General features: G+C 40.2%; 2 protein-coding genes across 3 annotated transcripts in view; both read right to left on the reverse strand.

Annotated features, from left to right (window-relative positions):
- PIP5K1B (phosphatidylinositol-4-phosphate 5-kinase type 1 beta) overlaps window positions 1–25015 on the reverse strand; it is a 333854-nt gene that overhangs the window by 228507 nt on the left and 80332 nt on the right. The window lies entirely within an intron of this gene.
- Window positions 7349–12159, reverse strand: PABIR1 (PP2A Aalpha (PPP2R1A) and B55A (PPP2R2A) interacting phosphatase regulator 1). Its single transcript, XM_037165567.2, has one exon. It carries the CDS (start codon window positions 12017–12019, stop codon window positions 11156–11158), a length of 864 nt encoding a protein of 287 aa, XP_037021462.2. The 5' UTR covers window positions 12020–12159; the 3' UTR covers window positions 7349–11155.

Raw genomic sequence — 25015 nt, forward strand, 5'->3', positions numbered from 1 at the left:
TTGCAATAATGGAAAAAAAAAAAGGAAAGAAAATAGGTTTATTTTTCCTAGTTTTTTTCCCAAACTATAATCATCTGTGATTAAATATAATTATATATGATGGGATATTTCTTGTGAAATACTTAATAACAATTTACCAATAAGAAGGGGAAGGGATGACCTTTCATTTTAGTTCTTCTTTATCCAGTAAGACTTCCAGCCCTTCACTCCAATGAAATGACTCTCACCACAGGTGACCTATAGCTTACTTGCTACTGAATCCAGTGCTCAATAATCAATCCTCATCTAACTTGCCAACTGCAATGGATACACTTGATCATCCTATTTCTTTCTTTTTTTTGAGGGGGGGGGGTTGTATTTTATTTTTTTAATTATATGTTACTGATAATGCTATTACAGTTGTCCCAATTTTTTCCCGTTTGCCCCCTCAACCCAGACTCCCCCCCACTCCCTCAGGCAATCCCTACACCCTGTTCCTGTTCGTAGGTCATATGTCTAAATTCATCGGCTACTCCATTTCTTATATAGAACTTTATATTCCCATGGCTATTCCGTAACTACTTTTTTGTACTTCTTAGTCCCCTCACCTCTTCACCCATTCCCCCCTCCCTTCCCATCTGGCACCCGTCAAAATGCTCTGTGTATCCATGATTCTATCTCTGTTCTTCTTGTTTGCTTAGTTTGTTTTTTAGATTCAATTGTTGATAGATTTGTATTTTTGCCATTTTTTTGTTCATAGTTTTGATCTTTTTCCTCAAATAAGTCCCTTTAATATTGAATAATGGTATGGTGATGATGAACTCCTTTAGTTTTTTTTTTTTGTGTGTGTGTGTGTGTGTGGGAAGCTCTTTATCTCCCCTTTGATTCTACATGTTATCCTTGCTGGGTAAAACAATCTTGGCTGTAGGTCCCTGCTTCTCACGACTTTGAATATTTCTTGCCAGTCCCAATCATCCTCTTTCATACACTTTCTTCACATAGTTTCTAGGATACAACACCCCTGGTTGCCTCCTTCTCAGTGTCCTCTTCCCGACCTCTTAATGTTAGATAATCCCCCAAGGCCCAGTTCTTACAATCCCAGTCAGAGTCAGGTGACCCCTGACTGACCACATGTATTATTTCAGTGACTTTAAATATAGTCAATAGGCAGCGTGCTTCCAATTATCTGTAGATTTCCAGTCTTCTTTCCTGGACTCTAGACTCAAATATCCAATTGCTTACTTGACTTTGCCACTTGAATGTCTAATGAGGATCATTTATTTAACGTATCCAAAACTGAGCTCCTAAAGCACCTTCCACCTAGGCCCACAGCCAAAAAATTAAAAAATTAAAAAAAAAATCTTACTCAAAGATTTCCACATCTGAGTTGACGGCAGCTCCATCCCTCCAGTTGCTCAGGCCTAAAATCTTGGAATCATCCTTAACTTTTCTCTCTCGTGCCCACCTTAAATCTGTCAGCAAAATCTGGTGGCTCTGCCTTCAGAATATGCCTAGAATTTAACCACTTCACCCCCACTTTCTCCAGCTACCACCCTCATCCAAATCATCATCATCTCTCACTTGGATTGCTAGAAAACAACCTAACTAGCCCCTTGTTCTAACCCTGCCCTTCACAGTCTGATGTCAACACAGCAAGAGTACTCCTTTTATTTATTTTCTTTTAATTGTTTAACATTTATTTTTAGAGAAAGGGGAAGGGAAAGAGAAAGAGAGGGAAAGAAACATCAACGTATGGTTGTCTCCTGCACACCCCCAACCTGCGACCTGGCCTGCAACCTAGGCATGTGCCAAGACTGGGAACAGAACTGGTGACCTTCGGGTTCATAGGCCGGTACTCAATCCACTGAGCCACACCAGCCATGGCTAGAGTGTTCCTTTCAAAATCTAAGGCAGATCATGCCTCTTCTCTGATAAATACCTCTGCAATGGCTCTCCATCCCTTATAATCAAAGCCACTGTCCTGCAGTGGCACACAAGACCTTATGCCTTCTGGGTGTGCAACGATCCCCACTCCTGCCCGCCTCTGTAAGCCCCCCTCCAACGATTCCCTTCAATAACTCTGCCTCAGCCATCCTGACCTCCTTACTATTCCTCACTCCATATATTACGTGACTTACTTATCTGTGATGTTTATTGCCACCCTCCCTTCACTTTATTAGAATGTAGGCAGAATGTGTACTTCAAAAGGGTGGGAGTTCTTGTTCTGTACATGGATGTACCCTAAGAGATGAGCTAGTGTGAGGCACGTAATAGGTGCACAAACCAAAATTGCTTAATGAATGAATTTTAGTCTCTTGGCAAACCACAGAGCCTAGCCACAAGACTACATATGTTCCACTAAGTTTCTTACTACATTCCTTTCTTTTAAAAATAGTCTGTGCCATTTGCTTGGGTAAGCAAGCATTTACCCATCCATTAATCATCCACTCAAAATAAATTTGAGCAACTACAGGCTGTGTCAATGCTGTGCACAGGCATTAGGGACTGAAGTAAAAGGCTGAGGTTTGTTTTCACAGAAGACAAATAGACAGGAATCATATAAAAACAATTCAGCCTGCTGACTGCCTTTGTAGAAGGAAGCCCTGGGTATAACAGCATGACAAAAGAAAGCCATCTAACTGACCAGGCTGGAGAAACAGGGGCCACCAGGAAAGGCTCTCCAGAAGATGTACTCCTCGGGTGGAGTTAGTTAAGGAGAGAAGGTGGGTAGGGACTGTAGCAGAACAGGGAAGAGCCATTGTAAGCAGAGGGCACGGCTTGTCAAAGCGCAGCCACGCTACAGGAGCATGAAGCCTTGGGGAACCTCAGGCAGCTCGGAGTGGCTAGTACTGAAATTCAGGGGATCTGTGGAAGCAGAGGCATCTCTTTTCACTCATGCTGCATCATTTGATTTAATTCTGAAGTTACAGGGTAGCCCATTGGAATTGCATTTCAGGTTTGCATTTTAGAAATATCTGGTAACAAGTGGTATGGTGAAATAGAGTCTTTAGAAAGACCATATAGATAAGCATAGATTTTAACTCATAGTTATAAGACTGGTATAAATTGGTAGAGACCACTAAGAATTGTAATTCTTGACTCAAAGTAACTTGGCAAGTATTAGTACTATTATTGTTTACCTTTGTTTCCCCCAGAAGGCTCAAAAGAAGAGAAATTAAGAGAAGGACACTCAGAGAAAATCTTAAATATATCCTGACTCAACTCCAAACCCCCAGTGAAGTGAAACAAGGAGCAAACAAACAGGCATGAAGAAAACTACCACCAACGTCATTCTTTATACCACCAACGTCATTCTTTACCCAACGGGGAGCTCACAATGGTAGTCCGGGGACGGCTCATGCGCCAAAAGAAATACCCAACCCATCCGTCATCGCCCCACTCCCATTCTCTCCCACACATCTTGTATTTTTCTTTCCAAAAGATATCAACACTCCATAGCTGCTTGTCACTGGGCTCTAGTAATCCTCCCTGTGTTGCCCCAGTGAAGTCGTTCTTTGTCCTTAAAGCAAGGGGCAGGTATTGCCTGAATCACAGGAATGGTAACCTCAACCAGTTACTTTACTTTGTGAGGGCACAAAAGATCTTTCTCAATTGTCTTCCTTCACAACATGCCTTGGTAGCCAAGCCTTAGACATCAGTTTGGTTTGGAAGACCGTTTTAGGCAGTTGGAGAAGAGCAAGAACTACCCCTGGCACTGATGGAGGACTGAACCTTTGCAGGTGCACACCAGCCATAGGTTTTCTCTTCTCCAGCTGCAGTCCTGCTGCTGTAGGATTTGTTAGGGAGAGATGTTTACCTCTCCCCAAGTACTTATTCCACAAGTTCAAAAGGAGAAATAGAAACCAGGCTCAGACATCCTAGGTACCAGTACCAAACACCTGTTTCTCTTTCTGGGCAGCACGTGGAATTCGGAAATGTTGATTACAGTCAAATCACAAAACATTCTTGTCAGCAGTAGCCACGTGTGTTTGCACAGGTACACACACATGTGGTTGTGCACGCATGCGACTGGACTATGTTACCTGCCTGACCTCCCTACCACCAATTATTTCTCAAACTAGCCACGAACAGAATGAAAAGTCACTTTTGAAGAGATGTAAAACTATTTATTGAACTTCTAAAAATGATACTAACCCTTTGGAACAAATAAATGTCTCATGCTGGCACATGACACTATGAACCTGAAATCTAAGCACCAATTCTAAAATGTGAAGGGTTTTTTTTTTTGCGGGGGGGGGGGTCCTTTTAGTCAATTGTAAGGTGATTTTCTATGAAGTAAACTTAAAAAATATTAGTTTCTCAAGGATTGCCCAATTGTTATGAATTGAAATCTCTGTCTTCTGTGGAGGGCTTCTTATAGAGCTTATTATTTAGGTAATGAAAGGTTTTAGATCAGTCTTTAGACCCTGCTGTTAATTTTCCTCTAAGTAACAACACATTTTTAACTCGTAGTGTTTGGAGGGGGAAAGGGAGGGTCAGAATGGTTCCTGCTTTTGTTTCCCTGGGAACAATTACCTAAGGACAACCAAGGATACTGTACAACTCAGATATAACCAAGCATATATATGTATGTGTATGTACACATTATATAAAGAAAATAAAGAATCTGAAATTTGTGGTTTGGGGATTTCTTACTTCAAATAACAAATCAGTTAAAAATATGTAAAGCATGATTTCCTTTTATACCGCTTCACTTATTGCTAAGTCTCCTATAGCTTTCTCTAACATGGTTATAATGTCTAAAGCCATACTTTTCATAAATATATTTGATTCAAAATAAAAGCAACAGCAGTAGCAAGGTGGGAAATTGGCTTTTTCGCAAATAAAAAAGTTTGTTCTTAGGGAAAAGACAAAAAGGACCTAAATTCAAAAGAAAAAAAAATTCAAATTAAGACTTAAGAAAATGTATTTGTTTTTCTCATCTGTTAAATGAAAATAATCTTAACAACTACCTCACAGGGTTGTCATAAGGATTAAAAGAATTCATACGAGCAAAGCACTGAAAATAGTGTCTGGACCCATATAATGAGTGCCAATAAATATTAGCACTCATTATAATTATTACTGGCAATGGGTCATGTTATTAAACCACCCTTTGCTTTCTCAGCAGCGAAAGCAGTCTTAAAGGGATTACGATCTTGCGAAAATTCTGCCTGCCAAGTAATGCTAGCCCTATTTCACAGACGGAGTACGCTAGAAAAACTGCTCAAGATTTCTCCAATTCAGAAGAGGTAATTAGAGGAATCAAGGGTCTCTGATTTGGGAAGGGAAGGCTATTATCTAGAAAAGAGAGAGGAGGCTTGTTCTGCATTTTCCAGAGAGCCTGACTGATTTAAACCGTGGAAATCACAGAGGGAAATGTCTGCTCGGTATAAGACTTTCCAACATCTGACAAGGGAACCCTTCTCTGCTGTTGGTGGGATTGTAAACTGGTGCGGTTACTGTGGAAAACAGTATGGAAGTTCCTCAAAAAATTAGAACCAGAACTATCATATTACCCAGAAATCCCAAAGAGACGTAACTGAAGAAACCCAAAACACTAATTTGAAAAGTCATATGCACCCCTATTACACTGCAGCATTATTTACCACAGCCAAGATGCAGAAGCAACCTGAGTGTCCGTCAATAGACTAGTGGGTAAGGAAGAGGTGGTACACATCTCAAATGCTCAGCCATAAAAGGAATGGAATCTCGTCACTTGCAACGACATGAATGGACCTAGAGGGTACAAATCAAACACAGAAGGGCAAATACCACATAATTTCACTTACATGTGGAATGTAAAAAAAACCAAATGAACAAACAAGACAACATTGTGATGGTTGGTAAATGGGGGGAGGGGTTGGGCAAAAAAGGGAAGGGATAAAGATGTAAAAATTGCCAGTTTAAAAACAGTCACAGGGGTGTGAAGTACAGCATAGGGAAGATAGTAACACTGTCATAACTGTATGGTGTCAAGTGGGAACTAATCAGAGTGATCACTTAAGTTATATGAATGTCTTTTCATTAGGTTGCATACCTTAAGTTGACATATTGTGTATCACCTGTAATTATAAAATTAAGGAAAAAAACAACCCTCCAACATCCAAAACACTCAAGTTTATCATAGGAAAGGATGCCTTGAAGAATAGAGAGTGTAATGTTACCGATGACGAAAGCAGGCATTTCATTCACCAAGGATGATAAATGATTTCTTTGTAGGTGCACAACATTATTGTTGTTATTAAGACAACAAAAATGACAGCTGCCACCATCACAATGAGGAGAATGATAGTTAACACTTCGCCAGAAATCCCCCAGGACTGCTGTAAGAACTCCACACGCAGGACCCGTGTAAGCCTTATCACAGCCGCCTGGCTCCAGTCTGTGTCCTTAACCATGACACACTGCTTAGCTCCGTTGTAGAATGACGAGCAAGTTACTTAGCCCCTCTGTACCTCCACTTCCTCACTTATAAAATGAGGACAATAATAGCACTTACTTCAGATGATAATGATTAAATGAAAGAACACATTTGTTTAGCCCCTAGAACACTGCCTAACATATAGCAAGTACTTTATATGTAATTTTTAATATAAAGGTCATTTCAACTTTGAAGAACATTTTATACTCGAATAGCAAGTTAGGGAAGGCATAAAGACCTGTCTTGGCATAATGAGCAAAATGACTCAACATCTTTTTTATCAAACAAGTGGAACCCAAGGCTTGCTGATGTAGGGTTGATTTTCCAACTACACAAAATCAGCCATGAAAAACATGGGCAAAACTGCTAATGCAAGAGTTCTGAAGTGAGATCACAATCTCTGTATGCTTTGGCTGACTGTAATGTTAAGACCTTGCAAAAAAAAAAAAAAAAAGGCCCATAACCCACTGTTAACTTCTATTACCATCCCCACGGCTTTGGCTAATCATTCAACTCCACTTTCAGCAGAAAGTGCTCAAAAGCACTTCATTGCTTTACACACTGTACTTTACCTAGTACCTAGTACTTACCAATGTTCAAACCTAGCTCAATCCAATCCACTTCTTTTGCACTTGCCATCTAAGGTGGCTCAATAAACCGTCTACTCACTTCTTTACAGATTCTCAGAGGCAACATTTAAAACTTTATTTCACTCAAGCTTCCAAGTCTACACTCGCTCCACGCCCAAATATCATAGACCCCTCAGTAATTGGAAAATAGAAGCATTCACATAAATTCTTTTTTCATATACTTTCCTCCACATCCCTAAACCCCTGCATCAGCATACCAATTCAACATTTACTTATCTTTCCCTAGCTGTTTCACTCTCCTTCTTCCTGTCCTCCCCCCCCCCACCCCCACCCCCACGTGCTTCCAGACCTCCTCTCCAAGACCAATTCTTTCTTCTATTCCCTAATGCTACCTGGGAATTGTAGGTGACATCATCATCTTCGGTTTGTCATTGTGGCAACTATCCCGTCTCCCACCTGTCTTGGATCTTCACACTTTTTCTACTCATCCATAAACAGGCCCATAAGAAAAAAATCTAAATTCTGTTTCCCTCATAAGCCTTGACACTTCCCCCATTCTACTGCCAAATATCTAACAGTCTCTTGCTACAGGTATTTGAGGGGCTGAACTAATAACTGAATCACTGGAAGGCAACCTGATACAGGTTATTCTTGATTACAATCAACCTTTTAAGTATGCTTAAAGGTTCTGACATCCAGCAGCTGCAAATTTTGTGGCCATTATTTTTTCCTACTTACATTGTGTTTTTAACAAATACAATAAAGGAAAACATACCACAGACTTTTGTTACATATGACAAACTATACTGTAACTAAATGTTGTGTGCTTTGAGACTTCTAGCACAAAGTTTATAGATTAACAATACTAATACCCTAAAAAAAAGTTTTTTAAAGGACAATTATATGTTCTAAGTCCTTACATTCTACAGAGTACTAACTAAACTTATGAACAATAACACAATAATGTAAACTGTCTATACGAATTCTTAGAGACTCATCTGATTTAAAACTTACTGCTTAAATAGAAAAATAAGCTTATACAAATAAAGGTTTCCCTGTTTCTCTATACCTTCAAGAAAAATGATCTGGCAAAATGACCTAAAATGGGAGAGAACATAACGTATTTACAAGAAGCCAGTAAAGGTGGGACACAGAAACCAAGGGGAGGGCAGGCAAGAGTTCGCTCCCATTGGGCCTCCTGGGCCAGAATCCAACCATTTTGTTATACCCTAACAACAAGAAGCAAAAAAGCTTTAAAGCTGGGAGATGGATCAGATTTGCGATTTTAAAAGAATTACTCTAGTTGCTATATGGAGAATAAATGGGTAGTCAAACAGAGCAAGGGTGAAGGGGACAAATGGGAATTAGAAGGCAGCTTCAGAAGCCTAAGAGGGAAATGATGGGACCCTGGGTCAGACAGGCAGCAGAGGTGAAGGTAAGAAAAGAGATCCTGGAAAACGCAATCAGTAAGATTTGGGGACTGATAAGATACGGGGGAAAGAAGGGAAGAGAGATGTAAATGACGTGTTGGTTTCCTGAATTTATATACATATACACGCATGGAAATGTGAATTCACATATCTTGTACAATATGTGAAAGTACTGACAGAAATTAACTATGGGAAGATGAATTTTATATATTAAAAGGCAGGCTTTCATTTTTTTCCTGTATAGATATCTGCATTGTTTAATGTTTTCATAATCATCAGGTACACATTATTTCACAAATTCATATGCAATAAAAAGAAATAAAGATTTGCCTCACTGAAAAGGATAGAAATAGACTTTTAAGAAGGAACGATCTATCCAAAGATACAAACACATAAAAGTATATGGCATATTGAAAGAACACCAAGTAGCCTAGTGTTTGCAGAGTAAGAAGGAAAGATGTGTATTGGGACAGGATGAGCAGAGGACTGAAGCTTCCAAGAGTAGGGCCAGTTCCTAATATATATATATATATATATATATATTCACAAAATGGAGAAGCATATAGTTTTTAAGTAGGAGGATGAAAACTCAAGATCATATTTTTAAAAGATCACTTTAAAGGCAGTGTGAAGACTGGGCCAAAAGGGAGTTAAGAAAATGGGCTGGCAGATCACTTAAGCCAGAACTTAAGCCAAATCAGTGGCAACAGAGATATAGAAAGGAGAGATATGAGATTCATTTCAGTAGATAGGATTTGGTGATTAAGCTGGATATGCCAGATGGGGAAAAAGGAAAGTCAAGGATGTTTCCCATGGTTTCCAGTTTAGGAAGTCAGATGGTGGCGACATCATCAATTTAGGTAATTCAACAACAGATTCAGTGAGAAGACAATATATTTTGCTTTAGAGATGCTGAGATTAAAGTACCTCTGGAAGCAGGGCAAAGTGCTGAACAGGAAATTGGATATATACGTTTGAATTTGAGGAACAAGTCAGGAGTGGGTAAGGAACACTATTACCTAAAAGAGAGAATTTTAAGTCTCTGAACATCATCTTACCCTCGATATAATTTTCACTGAATTCTTGAGGTAACTTTTAAAAGTTGACCAGTTCCATTTATCCTCACAGCTGTAAAAACTCCACACGATTGTTAAAGTCTCTGTAGGCAATGACTTTAAAAAGCCAGAGCTTCTTGTCTTGGTCTCTCTTTCAGTCTTTTTATTTTTTCCCTACGTCTTTTTTTTTTCTTCTTTTTCTCTTTCTTTCTTTCCTGTGTCTCTCGCTAGTTAAGGATGATATACGAAATATAATATAAAAAACATTTTACTACTAAATATTTTTATATTTTGTCTTAATTGTAAAAGGCAAAGAAAAGTACACTTCACAATCCTACCTTTAACAAAACCTAAGTCAAATAATGATTTACCTATGTGACTCTCCATTGATTTTCTCTTGCAAATCACTGACTCTTAATTAACTGACATCCCCAAGGCACTCAACTCCAGCTGTAGCTTTCACCACAGAAGTTCCTGAAACAATTCCATGGTCCTGTCATTGCTCACTGTCAGAAATCCAAGTCGCACTGTACCCTTGTCTAACGGATGGTGCATTGATGCCCTAGTTTGGTGGGAGGTGAAGAGGAAGGACCTGTTGGCAAGGAAACAGCTGCTTCCTTCCTGAGCCAGGAAAAACCAGGAAGGTGACAGATGAGCAGAAAAAAAGCAGCCAAAAGTTGCCCTGGCTTCTCATTGGCAACAATTTTCACTGAGGCATGATGGATATTTTAAAGCATATTAATAATGACAGAGTTTTATCTGCCTGGAGGCTCCGCTGAAGTTCAGCAGGGCTTTCCACACATTTTCTACATTTGAAAAACTTTTTAAGTTTGCAGTGGTACAAAGAACCTGACCTGTCTACATGCAGTGAATTAAGACTGCAAGACATTGTCCCATTTCACTTTAGGATTATACGCAAAAGAATGCACTTCCTAGTAAAAAAGAAAAATCATTTTCTGTAGTTATATTTGTGCGACTTAGAATTGCTATTAAATTTCATTTTAAAATGTTTTTCTTAAATGTTTACTTCTATATTTAATTTCAAAAGATTTGTTGCTAATGTTTATATCTTATTCTTTATCGCCCCCCTCCCACCCACTTTCTGTACCTAGAAAATTAAATATCCAAGGATTCCTGGATAAAACAGACAACCACTGGATTGATATAACATATTTTAAAAATAGCATAAGTACGTTATTGTTCATCAAATAGAAATTCGCAATCACTAAAAATAACATTAAAATTAGTGTGGGCATGAAGTATGGAATTTTAAAACATCAGTTTACTACACTGATTAATTCAACATTTATATTTGCATCAGAACTTAATAATCCCATAAATAAATAGAGCTCTCAATTATTTTTTAAAAAATCAAGGGATAACATATGTATTTAGACATATTAGCAGCGTAAAGATGTATGCTTCAACACACTTATTGGGAAAACGTCTCAAAATATTACTACACTGAATTCAAGGGTATCCGCAGGAACCTGACATAAAAGTTCTCTAGAATATCAACAGTTCAGTAAATTCCAAAAAAGGAAAACAGTCAAATAGGAAATAGCCTCAAATTAATCGACAAAGTTCAGTGCTTGCTCTAACTTGATTTTTCTCTCCATTGCAAAACAAAACAAAACAAAACAGAAAACAACCGAGTCTCTGGGATGGGTGAGTGAGTCACTTAGATGAAAGTTCATCTACTGGAATAAAAGGAGAGGCCGCTTGGGCAGGTGACACCGGGGAGTCGGTGGTAGTGCTGACTTTCGCTGGTGAGTTACAAGAAGATCCAGCACTGCTGCTGTTTCCGTCAAGGGTATCGGAAGATACACAGACACCAGGATCTGACAGCTGTGCAACGTCAGAAGAAAGCATGTTGGTGATGCCCTGGAAAAATCTCTTTGGCTGATACTCAGTTTCCATTTCACATTTTCTTTTCAATGGTCCAAGAACACTTGGTCTAATGCAATTAATGGGACTCTGGCTTCTTCGCGTAGTAAATCGGGTCGTGGGGCTGGGAATAGGACTTGGAGGCAATCCATTGCTACTCACAAAACTTTGCAAGGATGGTGAAAAACACTGCTTCCCAATTCCGCGGGTAGGCGATGGTGCTGGTGACACCGGAATGAAATCGATGCGCTTCGGGGAGGATGATTTCTCCACGTCGTTGTCACTCAGGCTGAAACTTTCCTCCCAGGAGTGGCTTATCTGCATTGCGTTCTGTACCTCCCGTTCGTGGACTGTCTCTCGGTTGATCAAGTCCATGCCTTCCTCCTGTTTGATCTGGTGCAAGCGGCTGCTGTGCATGCGGACGGGGGACGCCGGTAGCAGCAGGCCATGGCGGTTCGGGAACGTTGTGCTGTTCCGTCTGGCGCTCGGCGCCTCGGCCTGGAACACCGGCGAAGTGTCACTGAGGCCGTGGATAAGGGGGGCGCTGTTAGACCTCCTGAGGCCCCCGCCACCGCCGCTGCCGCTGCCCTCCGCCGGGCTCCCGCCTGTACCCGGAGGCAGCTCCAGGTCTAGCTCCATCTTTTCCTGAGCCATGTCGGGGGGCTAAGGAGGCGGGGGCGGTGTTCAGTCAGAGAACTAGTACTCCCATTCCCCGCAGTCTAGGTCCACTGCTGCTGCCGCCACCACCGAGAATCTGTCAGCGGTGTGGACCCTCTGCGCTTGCGTGCCCCTTCGCGCAGGCGTTCTGCGACATCTCCCGCGGTGCCTGTTAATGCGTCATAGCTGCGCCGCAAGCCTAGGGGGAGGGGCGAGGAGTGGTTGGGCGGCTAGTGAGTTCCTTCCGCAAACTGCTCTTAAGCGCAAGCTCACATGAACACGTTAATAAAGTTACCATATTCACTAGTATATACTTATTAAATAAGAGCTCTGAAATAGAGGTCCTTGGAGACGAGGGGCTGTGTGCTGGGGACTGGCACTTGGCCTAACCAGAGAGGACTTCTTTGAGGAAGGGAACAATTTCTTTAAGATAAGAGGCAGGCGAAATGGGTGTAATGTAGAACTGTTCAAGAAGCGGAAAGCCAGGGCTGCCGGCCAGGCGGCAGGCGGGAACCAGGATGGGAGAGAGGGCTGGTGTGACGGGACGTGGTGGGACAGGGCAGATTCTCTCCTTTATCCTGAAAACTACGAAGGTTTCCAAGCAGGTGTATGATGGCGACTGAAAAGCTCCTTGGCTGCAGTCTGGAGAATAGATTATTGGGAGATTAGAATTTACGGGGCGGGGGCGGGGGTGAAACAGGAGGGAACCCTGCAGGCCATAAGGCAAGGAAATTTGCACTAATGTGATAGTGTGGGAGAGGAGGTGGATGGAATGGTGAATTTGAGAACTTGGGGGAAAAGCAACCTGTAATTGCACTACTGTTTTATTTGCAGTCATTTCTGGCACAAGCATATGTATTCAATAATATTCATTTATGAGTGATTAAGTTAAGGGAAAACAAACAAGTCTCCAGACTTTAAAAATAAAAACAGTAGGCTCATGTAAATATAAACTGTGGCATCTCATTAAAATGGGCTTATATTTAATCCTTTATGTATTTATTCATTCAAGTCAGCTTTTTCTCTTTTTTATACCTACTGTATTCCAGGCACTGTGCTAGTAATGATTAGGCCCTAATATGAGGACATTTAATTTCAATCAGGGGGCAAAGAAATAAATAGGCTATTTTCAGATAGTAAAAAATGAATAAATAAAATTGGGTATGATAGAATACTACTTGTAGAAGGGAGAGGGCAATTAGGGTTGAGATCAGTGACAGAAGCAAGCCATGCTGACCTCTGGAGGATGAATACTTCAACAGAGCACAGCGCGTGCTAAGGCCCAAGGCAGACACGAGTTTGGGAAGTGGGAAGAGAAAAGAGGGCCATGCATCTAAAGCACAAGGGTGAGAGTGGTAGGAGATAAAAGTGTTTAGATCTTGTTCTAAGTATGACGAAAAACCATTGGGGAGTTTTAAGCAAGAGAGTGATATTATGCGGTTCATGTTTTAAATATCACTTTGGCTCTGTGGAAAAATACGCTGAAAAACGGCAAGAGCTGAGGCAGAAAGATGGATTAGGAAGGAAATTTTAGCAACCTGCAGACAAGAGAGGACTAGACTGGGGCTGTAGCAGTAGATTTGTTTTGGATGTATTTAAAACCAGTAAGATTTGATTTAGATGGTGAAAGAAATAGATGATTCAAAGGTAACTCATAAGTTTTGGGTTTTTGTTTTTTTGGTTTTTTACTTGAACTAGGTAAGTAGTTGACAGCACCATTACTGATATGAAAGGAGTGTGCTCAGAGAAGTAGACATTAAGAGTTCTGTTTTGGTCAACTTGAGTTGGAGGCAACTATTAGATATCCATGTGGAAGTGAAAGAAAGCATAGTGATTTTTGTTCATCCCCCTCTTTGCAGCAAAGAAAGATTCAGAGAGGCTAAGTGGCAACCAACACTAAAATCTAGGTCTGTTGGTTCCTAGTCCATGCCTCTTCCCACTGTATCTCAAACAGCATTTAATTTGAATTCCCTGTAAAATACAGGTCCTGATGATAAAAACAATATTGACTATTCATGCCCAAGATTGTACAGAAACTAGTTTAAGCTTTCCAAGGTAAAGGGCTTTACATGTAGTATTTTATTTAATCCTTACAACAACCCTACGAAGTAGGTATTATTGCTCTAATTTTGCAGGGGAAAGTGACTGAGCTACAGAGACTGAGTAGTGTCTCCAGGATGACAGTAAGTAGCAGGACCTGGATCCAGAGCCTGGGTACAGTGTTGCCATTTCCACTTCCAGGTTGTGAGCAGCTTTGTAAAGGCAGTGGTTTTTGAGACAGGGTTTGAAGGATAGGTATAATGCTAACATAGAGATGACACTGTACATAGAAGTGGCGACATGATGATAAGATAGATAGCGAATTTGGCTAATACATGAAGTACATGGAGAAGAACAGTTCTGGGGGAAAACCTTGGAAATCATTGGAGTGAGGGAATTGGAGCTCCAAATGCCAGGCAGTAGTGTCTTTATTTAAATTGTGAGATGATAGGGAACCACTGAAGGTTTTTGACAAGAGCAATGACACATGAGATCTGTACTTTAAACAGGACCTGCCAGGCACATCAGTGATGGAGCTAAATGCGAGAATGGAAGATGGAAAGTACCAACATTTCCTAAGTGCCTACCACCTGCAAGGCACTGTAAACACTCCACAGTCCCCCTTAATCCTCACTGCAATCCCATATAATAGATATTGTCATACTCATTTTGTAGACAGACAATTGAAATTCAAAAATTACAAATATACAGACAAGCAAAGATCAAACTATTTTGAATCAATGTCTCATTTCAAAGTCTGTGTGGTTTTTTGCTGTATTTACCATGGATTAGAGGAGAATTTGATGGCTAACTCTGAGATGAAAGTAGAGTCTAAACTAAATTTGGGAATGGTCAAAAAAAGAGACGGACTTGGAGCCAGCAAGGAGTTATAACAACAGAGCCCGACTGCCTGGATGTACAGAGGATGCAGAGAGAGGAGTGACAAATGACTGAAGTTCAAGCAGTGGGAGGAATGGCACAACATTATTGAACAAGGACAGAAGAAAGAGGAGGAAGAGCTTCCAGAAGAAAATTAATGTTAAATAGAAAAAAAGCATTAACTATAGAGTTTCTTATTTTATCATATCCATAGCATATTGCTAATGCATATTACTAAATTATTTCTATGTGGCTCAAACATGCTGACATTATTCTTCTGTGTCTGGGTAAACACAATTACTTTAACTAGTAAAACACAGAGGTGGTGATAAGCCCACAGTAGCAAACATTTCTGCCATTTGGTTTTGCCTGAACATGCCCATTAGAGATTTTTTACTTGTGTCTCTGTTTCTACCCTTGTCTCTAAAGTTAATTTTCTACCCATTGTTTAAGGTCATCCTCAAAAAAAAAAAAAAAAGAAAAGAAAGAAAGGAAGGAAGAAAGAAGAAAAAGACTTGAACAGTCTCTTTTCTGTTCAAAACCCTCCAGTGGACTCCGGCTCAGAGAAAAGGCTGAGGTTATTACAATGATTGTTAGAGCTCTAATACAGAGCCCTATTTTGACTTAGGTGCCCCCTCTAACTACTGACTTCCCACAGCCTCCCTTGGACAGCAGAGGCCCCCTTACTGCTCTTTAGCTCACCAGGCATATTCCCCCTCCACTTAGCTTGCTCTTCCTCCAGTGGATGTCTACACTGGTCTGTCCCTTCAGGTCTCTGCACAAATGTCACTGACTCAGAGACTTGCCCTGACTTCCCTCATAAAAAGCTCTAGCAGTTCCCAACATTAAGCCTACATTCCATGGTCCTTAGTGTGTTTTTATTTTCCTCCACATGACATATAGGTATATATTATTTTTCTCCCCTTATACTCAAGAAGGTCAGCTCCATGACAGCAAGGCTTTTGCTTTGTTCCCTGCTGTATGCTTAGAACAGAGCCTTGTACATAATCCTGAACAAGTAGTTGCTGAATCATTGTGCAAGTATATGATGAATGAATGAATGGATTAACACAGCTTTGTCCAAAGGGAAGAAAACTGAACCCTAAGCTTTTCTAGACTGATTCTAAGTGCTCCTTACTTTGGCAATTATTTTTGTTATATCCACAATATTATAGTTATAGTGCCCTCCAGACCACACAGACCATGGTCTAACTAACCATTATGTGAACTGAGAAACTGAAGCCCTAAATTTCCATTTTTTTTTCAACCACAGGCTGGTATACACTTGTTAGAATTAAAATGCTCAGTGCTGAGGATTCCAAGCAGTGTTTACTATATTGAGTTACTGCTTCTTCTTAAAGGAATACATGGGAGAAAAGAGTAGCCATAAAATACAATTCAGCCTTTCACAAAAATGGCGCCAGAGGTAAGGCCCAGGAGAATGTCCCTGAGTCAATTCACCCTCCTGATTTCGATCTGGGTATGAATTGAACACCATGGTTAGCTGGTATTTATGCTCACTCCTAAGTCGTAAAATCAGACATCTATTCAATAGTTAAATTTTATTGTGATTAATATTATACTTTCTCAAACTAACAGTTTCCTTTTAATCCTAGGGATTTTTCACTATTAGACTCCCAAGTATATCCATATTGAGTGATGTGAAATACAAATGTGTAGATGTACCTGTGTAATCTGCAATGAACTGGAAAATATCTCCAAATCTCATATTAACTAGCACCACCAACCTAGAATAAAAATATTGCAGAAAAAAATTATACTTTCAAAGTATAGGAACTTGGGAGTGTTACCTGGTGTAACCACTAAGGAAAAAAACTTGGTAGTACAGTACATATGGAAAGAAAATATATACTCATGTTCTGTGATGAAGCAATTGCACTCTTGGGCAATCTCCTAAAAAGACCTGTACAAGAATCTTCCTTGCATTATTATTTGTAATAGCTGAAAGCTAGAAACAACCCAAATGTCCATAAGCATTCAAATAGATGAATACATTATACAGTGGAATACTTTACTCAACAACATGGATGAGTTACATTATAATGTTGACTGGAAAAAATCAAACACAAAAAAATACAATTCTATGATTCCATTTTAATGAAGTACAAGAACAGCCAAAATCAATCTATGAAGTTAAAATAGAAGTTACCCTTGGGGCTACTGACTGGAAAGAGCACAAGGAAATGTTCCATATCCTGGATCTGGGTGCTAATTATACAGGTGCACACATATGTAAAAATTTACTAAACTAGAAACTCGAAATGTATATACTTTACTGTGTATGAAGTTAGACCTCAAAATGCTACTGATACAAAGAGGAGGGAATAGGAACTTGGAATATAAATGGAGAACAGAAAAGAATAAGAATATACTCCAACTGGAAGGAAGATACTTTGTTCAAGCATTAATCACGAGTCTAACTCTATACTGGAATTCTAATCTTCTAAATCTCTCTGACACATCACATTATCAGTGAAAGAATGGCCCGCTAGCCTTGACAGTAGAAAGAATGGAGACACAAACACACACACATATCCATCAAGCTACATTGCACTGGGCCCCTGAAGACCAATAGATTCCAGCGGCCTCACATAACCACTGGATACTTGTGTGAGGCCAGTTATAGGTCACCAACAGAACCATCAGCTCTCTTGGTCCTGTTCCCCCATATCCTTCAAAGTTAGCTATTTTTAAGAAGGTATGAAGGAAGAAATGAACCTCACTTTATAGTCTTTGACTTTCTCAACTGCAATCTTTGTGCTCAATCAAAAAATTGGTTCTGGAGAAAATGGTAAGAGCTGGCCAAAATGGAGGCATACATAGAAAAGCTTCGCTGCCTCACACAACCAAAAGAAAGACAACCAATTTAAAAACAATAAACAACCAGAAGTGCCAGAAAATCAAACTGCATGGAACACTGACAACCCAGGAGTTAAAGAAACATTCAACCAGACCAGTAGGAGAGGTGGAGACAGGCAGTCAGCAGAGAGGATGTGCAGCAAGGCAGCAGAAGGTGCAGGCGAGGTGGGGCTGGGTGAACACAAAACTAAAGACTCAAAACCTCTAGCTGTAAAATACTGTGGGTGTTTCAATGGCTGAAGAAACTCCCAGTCTCACAGGAGAGTTTGTGGGAAACTAGGCTAGAGCTGAGTGAGCAAGTGGCATTGTTCCCTCTCTGACCCTCCCCCACATACAGCACAACAAAGATGATTGCCCCACCCTGGAAAATACCTAAGACTCCACCCCCTTACAACTTGACAAGTGTCCTGAGACAAAGAACTGTGGCCCAAATGAAAGAACAGATCAAAACTCCAGAAAAAGAGCTAAGCAATCAGGAGATAGACAACCTCTCTGATGCAGAGTTCAAAACACTGGTAATCAGGATACTCACAGAAATGGTTGAGTATGGTCACAAAATAGAGGAAAAAGTGAAGGCTGTGCAAAGTGAAATGGAGAGAAATATACAGGGAACCAACAGTAAAGGGAAGGAAACTGGGACTCAAATCACTAATCTGGAACAAAAGGAAGAAATAGGCACCCAACCAGAACAGAAATGAAGAAACAAGAATTAAAAAAATGAAGAGAGGCTTAGGAACCTCTGGGACAACTTTAGGTGTCCCAACATCTGAATCATAGGGGTGCCAGAAAGAGGACAGGAAAAGCAAGAAATTGAAAACTTATTGAACAAATAATAAGAAAGAATTTCCCCCATTTGGCAAAGGAAATAGGCTTCCAGGAAGTCCAGGAAGCTCAGAGTCCCAAATAAATTGGACAAAAAGAGGCCCACACCAAGACACAGCATAACATTAAGTTACCCAAGATAAGGAGAGAATCTTAAAAGCAGCAAGAGGAAAGACAGTTACCTACAAAGGAGTTCCCATCAGGCTATCAGCTGATTTCTCAAAAGAAACCTTGCAGGCAAGAAGGGGCTGAAAAGAAGTATTCAAAGTCATGAAAGGCAAGGACCTATATCCAAGATTACTCTATCCAGCAAAGCTATCATTTAGGATGGAGGGGCAGATAAAGTGCTTCCCAGATAAGATCAAGTTAAAGGAGTTCCTCATCACCAAGTCCTTATTATGTGAATGTTAAGAGGACTTATCTAAAAAATGAAGATGATAAAAAATATGAATAGTAAAATGACAACAAACTCACAACTATCAACAACTGATCTTAAAAAACAAAAACAAAAACTAAGTAAACAACTAAGAACAGGAACAGAATCAGAGAAATGGAGATCACATGGAGGGTTATCAGTGGAAAGGGGGAGGGGGAAGAATGGCAGGGAAGGTACAGGGAATAAGAAACATAATTGGTAGGCAGAAAAAGGACCAGGGGGTAGGTTAAGGATAGGAAACACAGAAGCCAAAGAACTTACATGTACAATCCATGAACATGAACTACAGGGGGTGAGGATCCTGGAGGGTAGAGGAATGCAGGGCAAAGTGGGGATATAGAGGAGAAAAAATTGGGTCAACTGTAATAGCATAATCAATAAAATATACTTTAAAAAATGGTCCTACAATATTCTCCAGCATAATTCATAAAATGCAACAGAGTTAAATTAACACCAAAGTAACTCAGTGGGAGCTGTTATTACATGTTAGAAGAATGAGATTGTGTTTAAGGATATGATTTTGGCCACAGGAACCTATATTGTTATCAACGAAAGAAAATAGTAGATGATCTCAGAAACTGTTATCCAGTATTCACTCTACAATTGTTGAGAGCCTACTCAGTACAGAAAATCTCCCAGAATTTACCTGTAAGGTTGTTTAATCTGATACTTAAATGTTTAAAGCAACATCAAAGATTAGGAAATCAAAGCAGAAGTATACTATAGGGGCTTTTGACACCTCTCACCTTTCATTTTGTGTAACAGCTAAAAGTCATCACACCAGCTGCATGAAACTACACCCATTATATGGAGGAAGTACAAAGAAAGACAAGGGCCTCAAAGGTGATGGAAGGAGTTCCCAGTCTAGGCCCTCAGCAAAGTAAGTAAATGCATGTGAATCATAGTAACTTTGTTCAATTTTTTCTAGAGAGATTTCGAGAGAGAATATCAGTGAGTATGTGAAAGACAGCCATCCACTCAAGTGGATTGAGTGCTGGCCTGAGAACCAAAGGATCACTCCTTTGATTCTCAGTCAGGACACATGCCCAGGCTGCAGGCCAGGTCTCCTGTAGGGGGCGAACGAGAGTCAAACACACACTGATGTTTCTGTACCTCTCTCTCTCTCCCTTCCCGTCTCTCTAAAAATAAATAAATAAATAATTTAAAAAAGAAATCATCCAGCCCTCCTCTCTACTGCCTTAAGTCTTTTAAATAGAACAGAAAAATGAGAGAGTATCATTTGTTCCTCACTGATTTTATACATGTTGGGCAGTGTCTATTTTTGGGTCCTTCTCTGGCACTGAACTTCTCCTAGGCCATAAATCAATACATACACGTACGTGCACACACACGCACACACACACACACGCTTCTCTCTGCCTTTCACCTCAAAGATAATGCATTTGGCAAGAAGGGAAATGGGACTGATGGGTTTATGGATAATGTGTAAAGTTAATTTTAAAATATGCACAACATGAAAAAGCTGCAAATCTAGTTGAATTACATACTTAAGGGCTCAACATGTTGGTACACAGCAGGACCATAGCAAAAAAGGTAAGAAAAAGTCAGACTATCATTCTTTCAGCCCTTTGACCTGGGACAAGTCTGTCAACCTCTCTCTGGACTTCACTTTTCTCACTTATGAAGTGGGGACACAACCTGTTTGTCAGGATAAAATGATACAATGTCCACGATGGGCTTAGCAAACAGTAAAGGCTCTGTACAAACTGGTTTCTTTCTATCAAAATATTCAGCATTCTGATCACAAAATGACCCTGCCAACTTTTCCACTACTCTCACCAGGGGGCCTCCCTTGTCTCTGGCTTTTAGTTTGATTCTGTACAGGAAAATTCTCTCTTCAGCTTCTTCCCTGAGATCATAATTCTTAGAGCTATACATTTCTTTGGTCTAAAAAGTATGAACTGAAAGGTTCATATGCAATCAAGTAGACAGTTTCTAAGAAGGAAAAATAACAACAAAAAAAACACCCCATATTATTTAAGAATTTTACACTCTGAGTCTAAGAGATGGATCCCATGGGGGAGATAGGCCACTGGTCACTAAAAATGTGTCTGGATCAGTGAATACCATTCCCTTCAACCAGCCATTTGTTCATCTCCACCAGTAGCAGCTGCCCTCCCTGGTCGCACTGGACTTTCCAACTGGGACTAATCCAGGGGATTATTCTTATGTATTCATTTTAAACCCCGTTTTGAATGACTGCCTTCATGCTACTGTCCTTCCCGGCATATAATAAACAGCACAGGGACACCCGTTTGTCTGTGCTTGACAAACATGTTAGATTCAGCCTCTCTCAGGAAAAAAAAAAGAGAGAGAGAAGAGAAATAAACTGGGAAAAGATTCAAGAAGTTTCAATAGTTACTATTCCTCGAGACACATCTTTCCCTCCATGTAGGTGATACCTGGAAGGTATGTTTTGAGGAGCAGGTCCAAGGTTCCAAAGAAATTTGAAGCTGCTGCCCTAGTTTAAAAGATTCATAAGCTACATGCTCTAAGAAAACAATTTTTTTTTTTGATTTAGAGGTTGACAACAGCACAGTCAACAGCCATCTAACCTCTCAGCTGCTTCAAGACAGCAAGGTTTACTACTGAGAAAGGGCAGTTCAAAGTTTCTTCTCCTTTTGCTCAGCTTCATGTTAAGATGACAAGGAAAAGCAACAAAAAGAAAGTGTATTAGGGTGGGGCACTCTAATTCCTCCTATTTAATACCAGCGAATCTATGAACTGAATGCAATTGTAATTCACTATCCCTCTGCATTTTTTACCTGTGGCTTAGTAATTTGTTACCAGAAAATAAACTTTTACCACACCTGGAGTTCAGCTATCTGAAAGTCCCCATGTATTAGGAATTAATATAGATTTTTCCTCTTCACTCTGCTTTTGAAAATAGAAAGTCTAAGATATTAGATTTATTCAGTCCTTACAGCTTTTAAAGAATATGTTATTGATTATGCTACTACAGCTGTCCTATTTTTTTCTCCCCTTTATTTCCCTCTGCCCCATACCTCCCTTCCCACCAGCATTCCTCCCCCCTGAGTTCATGTCCCTGGGTCATACATATAAGCCCTTTGGCTTCTCCATTTCCTATACCATTCTTAACCACCCCCTGACTATTTTGTACCTAGCATTTATGCTTCTTATTCTCTGTACCTTTTCCCCCATTCTCCCCTCTGCCCCTCCTTATTGATAACCCTCCATGTGATCTCCATTTCTCTGATTCTGTTCCTGTTCTTAGTTGTTTACTTAGTTTTTGTTTTTGTTTTTTAAGATCGGTTGTTGATAGTTGTGAGTTTGTTGTCATTTTACTATTCATATTTTTGATCATCTTCATTTTTTAGATAAGTCCTCTTAACATTCACATAATAAGGGCTTGGTGATGAGGAACTCCTTTAACTTGATCTTATCTGGGAAGCACTTTATCTGCCCCTCCATCCTAAATGATAGCTTTGCTGGATAGAGTAATCTTGGATATAGGTCCTTGCCTTTCATGACTTTGAATACTTCTTTTCAGCCCCTTCTTGCCTGCAAGGTTTCTTTTGAGAAATCAGCTGATAGCCCTATGGGAACTCCTTTGTAGGTAACTGTCTTTCCTCTTGCTGCTTTTAAGATTCTCTCCTTATCTTGGGTAACTTAATGTTATGCTGTGTCTTGGTGTGGGCCTCTTTTTGTCCAATTTATTTGGGACTCTGAGCTTCCTGAACTTCCTGGAAGCCTATTTCCTTTGCCAAATTGGGGAAATTCTTTCTTATTATTTGTTCAACAAGTTTTCAATTTCTTGCTTTTCCTGTCCTCTTTCTGGCACCCCTATGATTCAGATGTTGGGGCACCTAAAGTTGTCCCAGAGGTTCCTAAGCCTCTCTTCATTTTTTTAATTCTTGTTTCTTCATTCTGTTCTGGTTGGGTACCTATTTCTTCCTTTTGTTCCAGATTAGTGATTTGAGTCCCGGTTTGCACAGCCTTCACTTTTTCCTCTATTTTGTGACCATATTCAACCATTTCTGTGAGCATCCTGATTACCAGTGTTTTGAACTCTGCATCAGATATGTTGTCTACCTCCTGACTGCTTAGCTTTTTTTCTGGAGTTTTGATCTGTTCTTTCATTTGGGCCACAGTTCTTTGTCTCGGGACACTTGTCAAGTTGTAAGGGGGTGGAGCCTTAGGTATTTGCCAGGCTGGGGTAATTATCTTTGTTGTGCGGTGGCCCTGGATGTGAGCGAGGGTCAGAGAGGGAACAATTCAGCTTGCTTGACTCTTGGCTGGCTTTCAGTCACTTTCCCCACTACCCACAAGCAACTTGGGTCCTTCTGGTGATGATTCCCAGGGTGGGTGCATTTATGTATGTTCTAGGACCCTGTGGGTCTCTCCAATGAATTCTCCTGTGAGGCTGGTAGTTTCTCCTGCCACTGCCACACCCCACAGGTTTTTACAGCTAGAAATTTTGAGGCTTTCTTTTCCCTGATTAGAACCCTGGGTTGCGTAGCATATCTCTCCCCAGTTGCTCCTCCTGGTTTATACTCACAAAATGTGGGACCACCCAGTCCTCCAGCCACCACCGCCTTGCCTGGAGTCCTCTCTGCCCTGGCTGCTCATCTCCACCCCTCATACCAGTCTGAATAAATGTTTTTTCTTTCCTTGGTTGTCAGACTACCATACAGTCTGATTTTCTGGCAGTTTTGGCTATTTTTTTGTTTTGAAATTTGTTGTTGTCCTTCTGTTGGTTATGCAAGGAAGCAAACTATATCTACCCATGCTTCCATTTTGGCTGGAAGTCCCTCAATCGTTACAATTAAGACACTTTCCAGCAGACTATGTTGTCATTGTCACCATCATACAGTAGTAGTTTCCATTTACTAAGGGCATATGTGCCAGGTACCCCTCCAAGTAATGTGTGTACATTAACTCATCTAATCCCTATACTATCTCTAAGATTACTGTCTTTATTTGATAAATGAGGGAAGGGAGGAACAGCGATTAGCTAAATTACCTGAGGTAACATAGCAGGTTATGTGACAGAAGAATTGGAGCCCAGGGGTTTGGCTTCAGAGGCGAAGCTCTTAATCACTACCCCCTATTGCCCCTCATGAAATACATTTGGGTTCCTCAAACCTACCATGTGCATGGTACCCCAGGCTATCTTTAAAGAGCATTGATGGGGTTGACATGCACAGGAAAATGATTATGTTTATCAGAAAGACACATGAGGGGTACATGCAATTTCATTAAGGTTACAGGATTAAGCAATTAATAAATGCCCTATTTCCCCCAAAGCAGTCATGAAAACAAATACTAACAATTACAATCACAGAATGTCAGATCTCAAAGGGACTCTAGAAATCACCTACACTAACTTTTATCAGCACGGAAACTGAGGTTCAGAGAGGGCTAGTGATTTCTTCAAATTAAAAAAGCCATCCAGGACAGAGTCAGGATGCTTTATTAAATTCATAGGGATTGCTTCCTAATATATGCTTCCTTGGTTCCCAGTTCACTTTAAATTCTCTCTCTATAAGCAAAAGTATCCACTTCATGCTTTTAACTGTGACCAATGTGCTGATGTCTGTCACATTTATATCTCTAGATGGGGCTGCTCTATCTCTAGACTGTCATATATAACTAACTACTAGATATTTCCATTGTCTATTCCACGCGTCCTTTGAACTCAGCTATGAACAAACTTACTTTCCCTTACCCCAAATCTACTTCTTTCTTGAGAATGAATTACACAGCAATCTCTCAAGACAACCACATCAAAACTCAACATATTCTAGATCTCTCCTCTCCTTCATGTCTCCCATATAATCTATTACTAAACAGCTTCAATTTTACCTGAATAACATCTGACATCCTTCTCTTCCTTTCCACCTCTATTAGTAAACACTCTATAATATTTCCTCCCAACTACTACAATAACTTCA

The sequence above is a fragment of the Artibeus jamaicensis genome, unplaced genomic scaffold (assembly GCF_021234435.1).
Source record: "Artibeus jamaicensis isolate MK-2021 breed Jamaican fruit bat unplaced genomic scaffold, CSHL_Jam_final scaffold_1964, whole genome shotgun sequence".
NCBI lineage: Eukaryota > Metazoa > Chordata > Mammalia > Chiroptera > Phyllostomidae > Artibeus > Artibeus jamaicensis.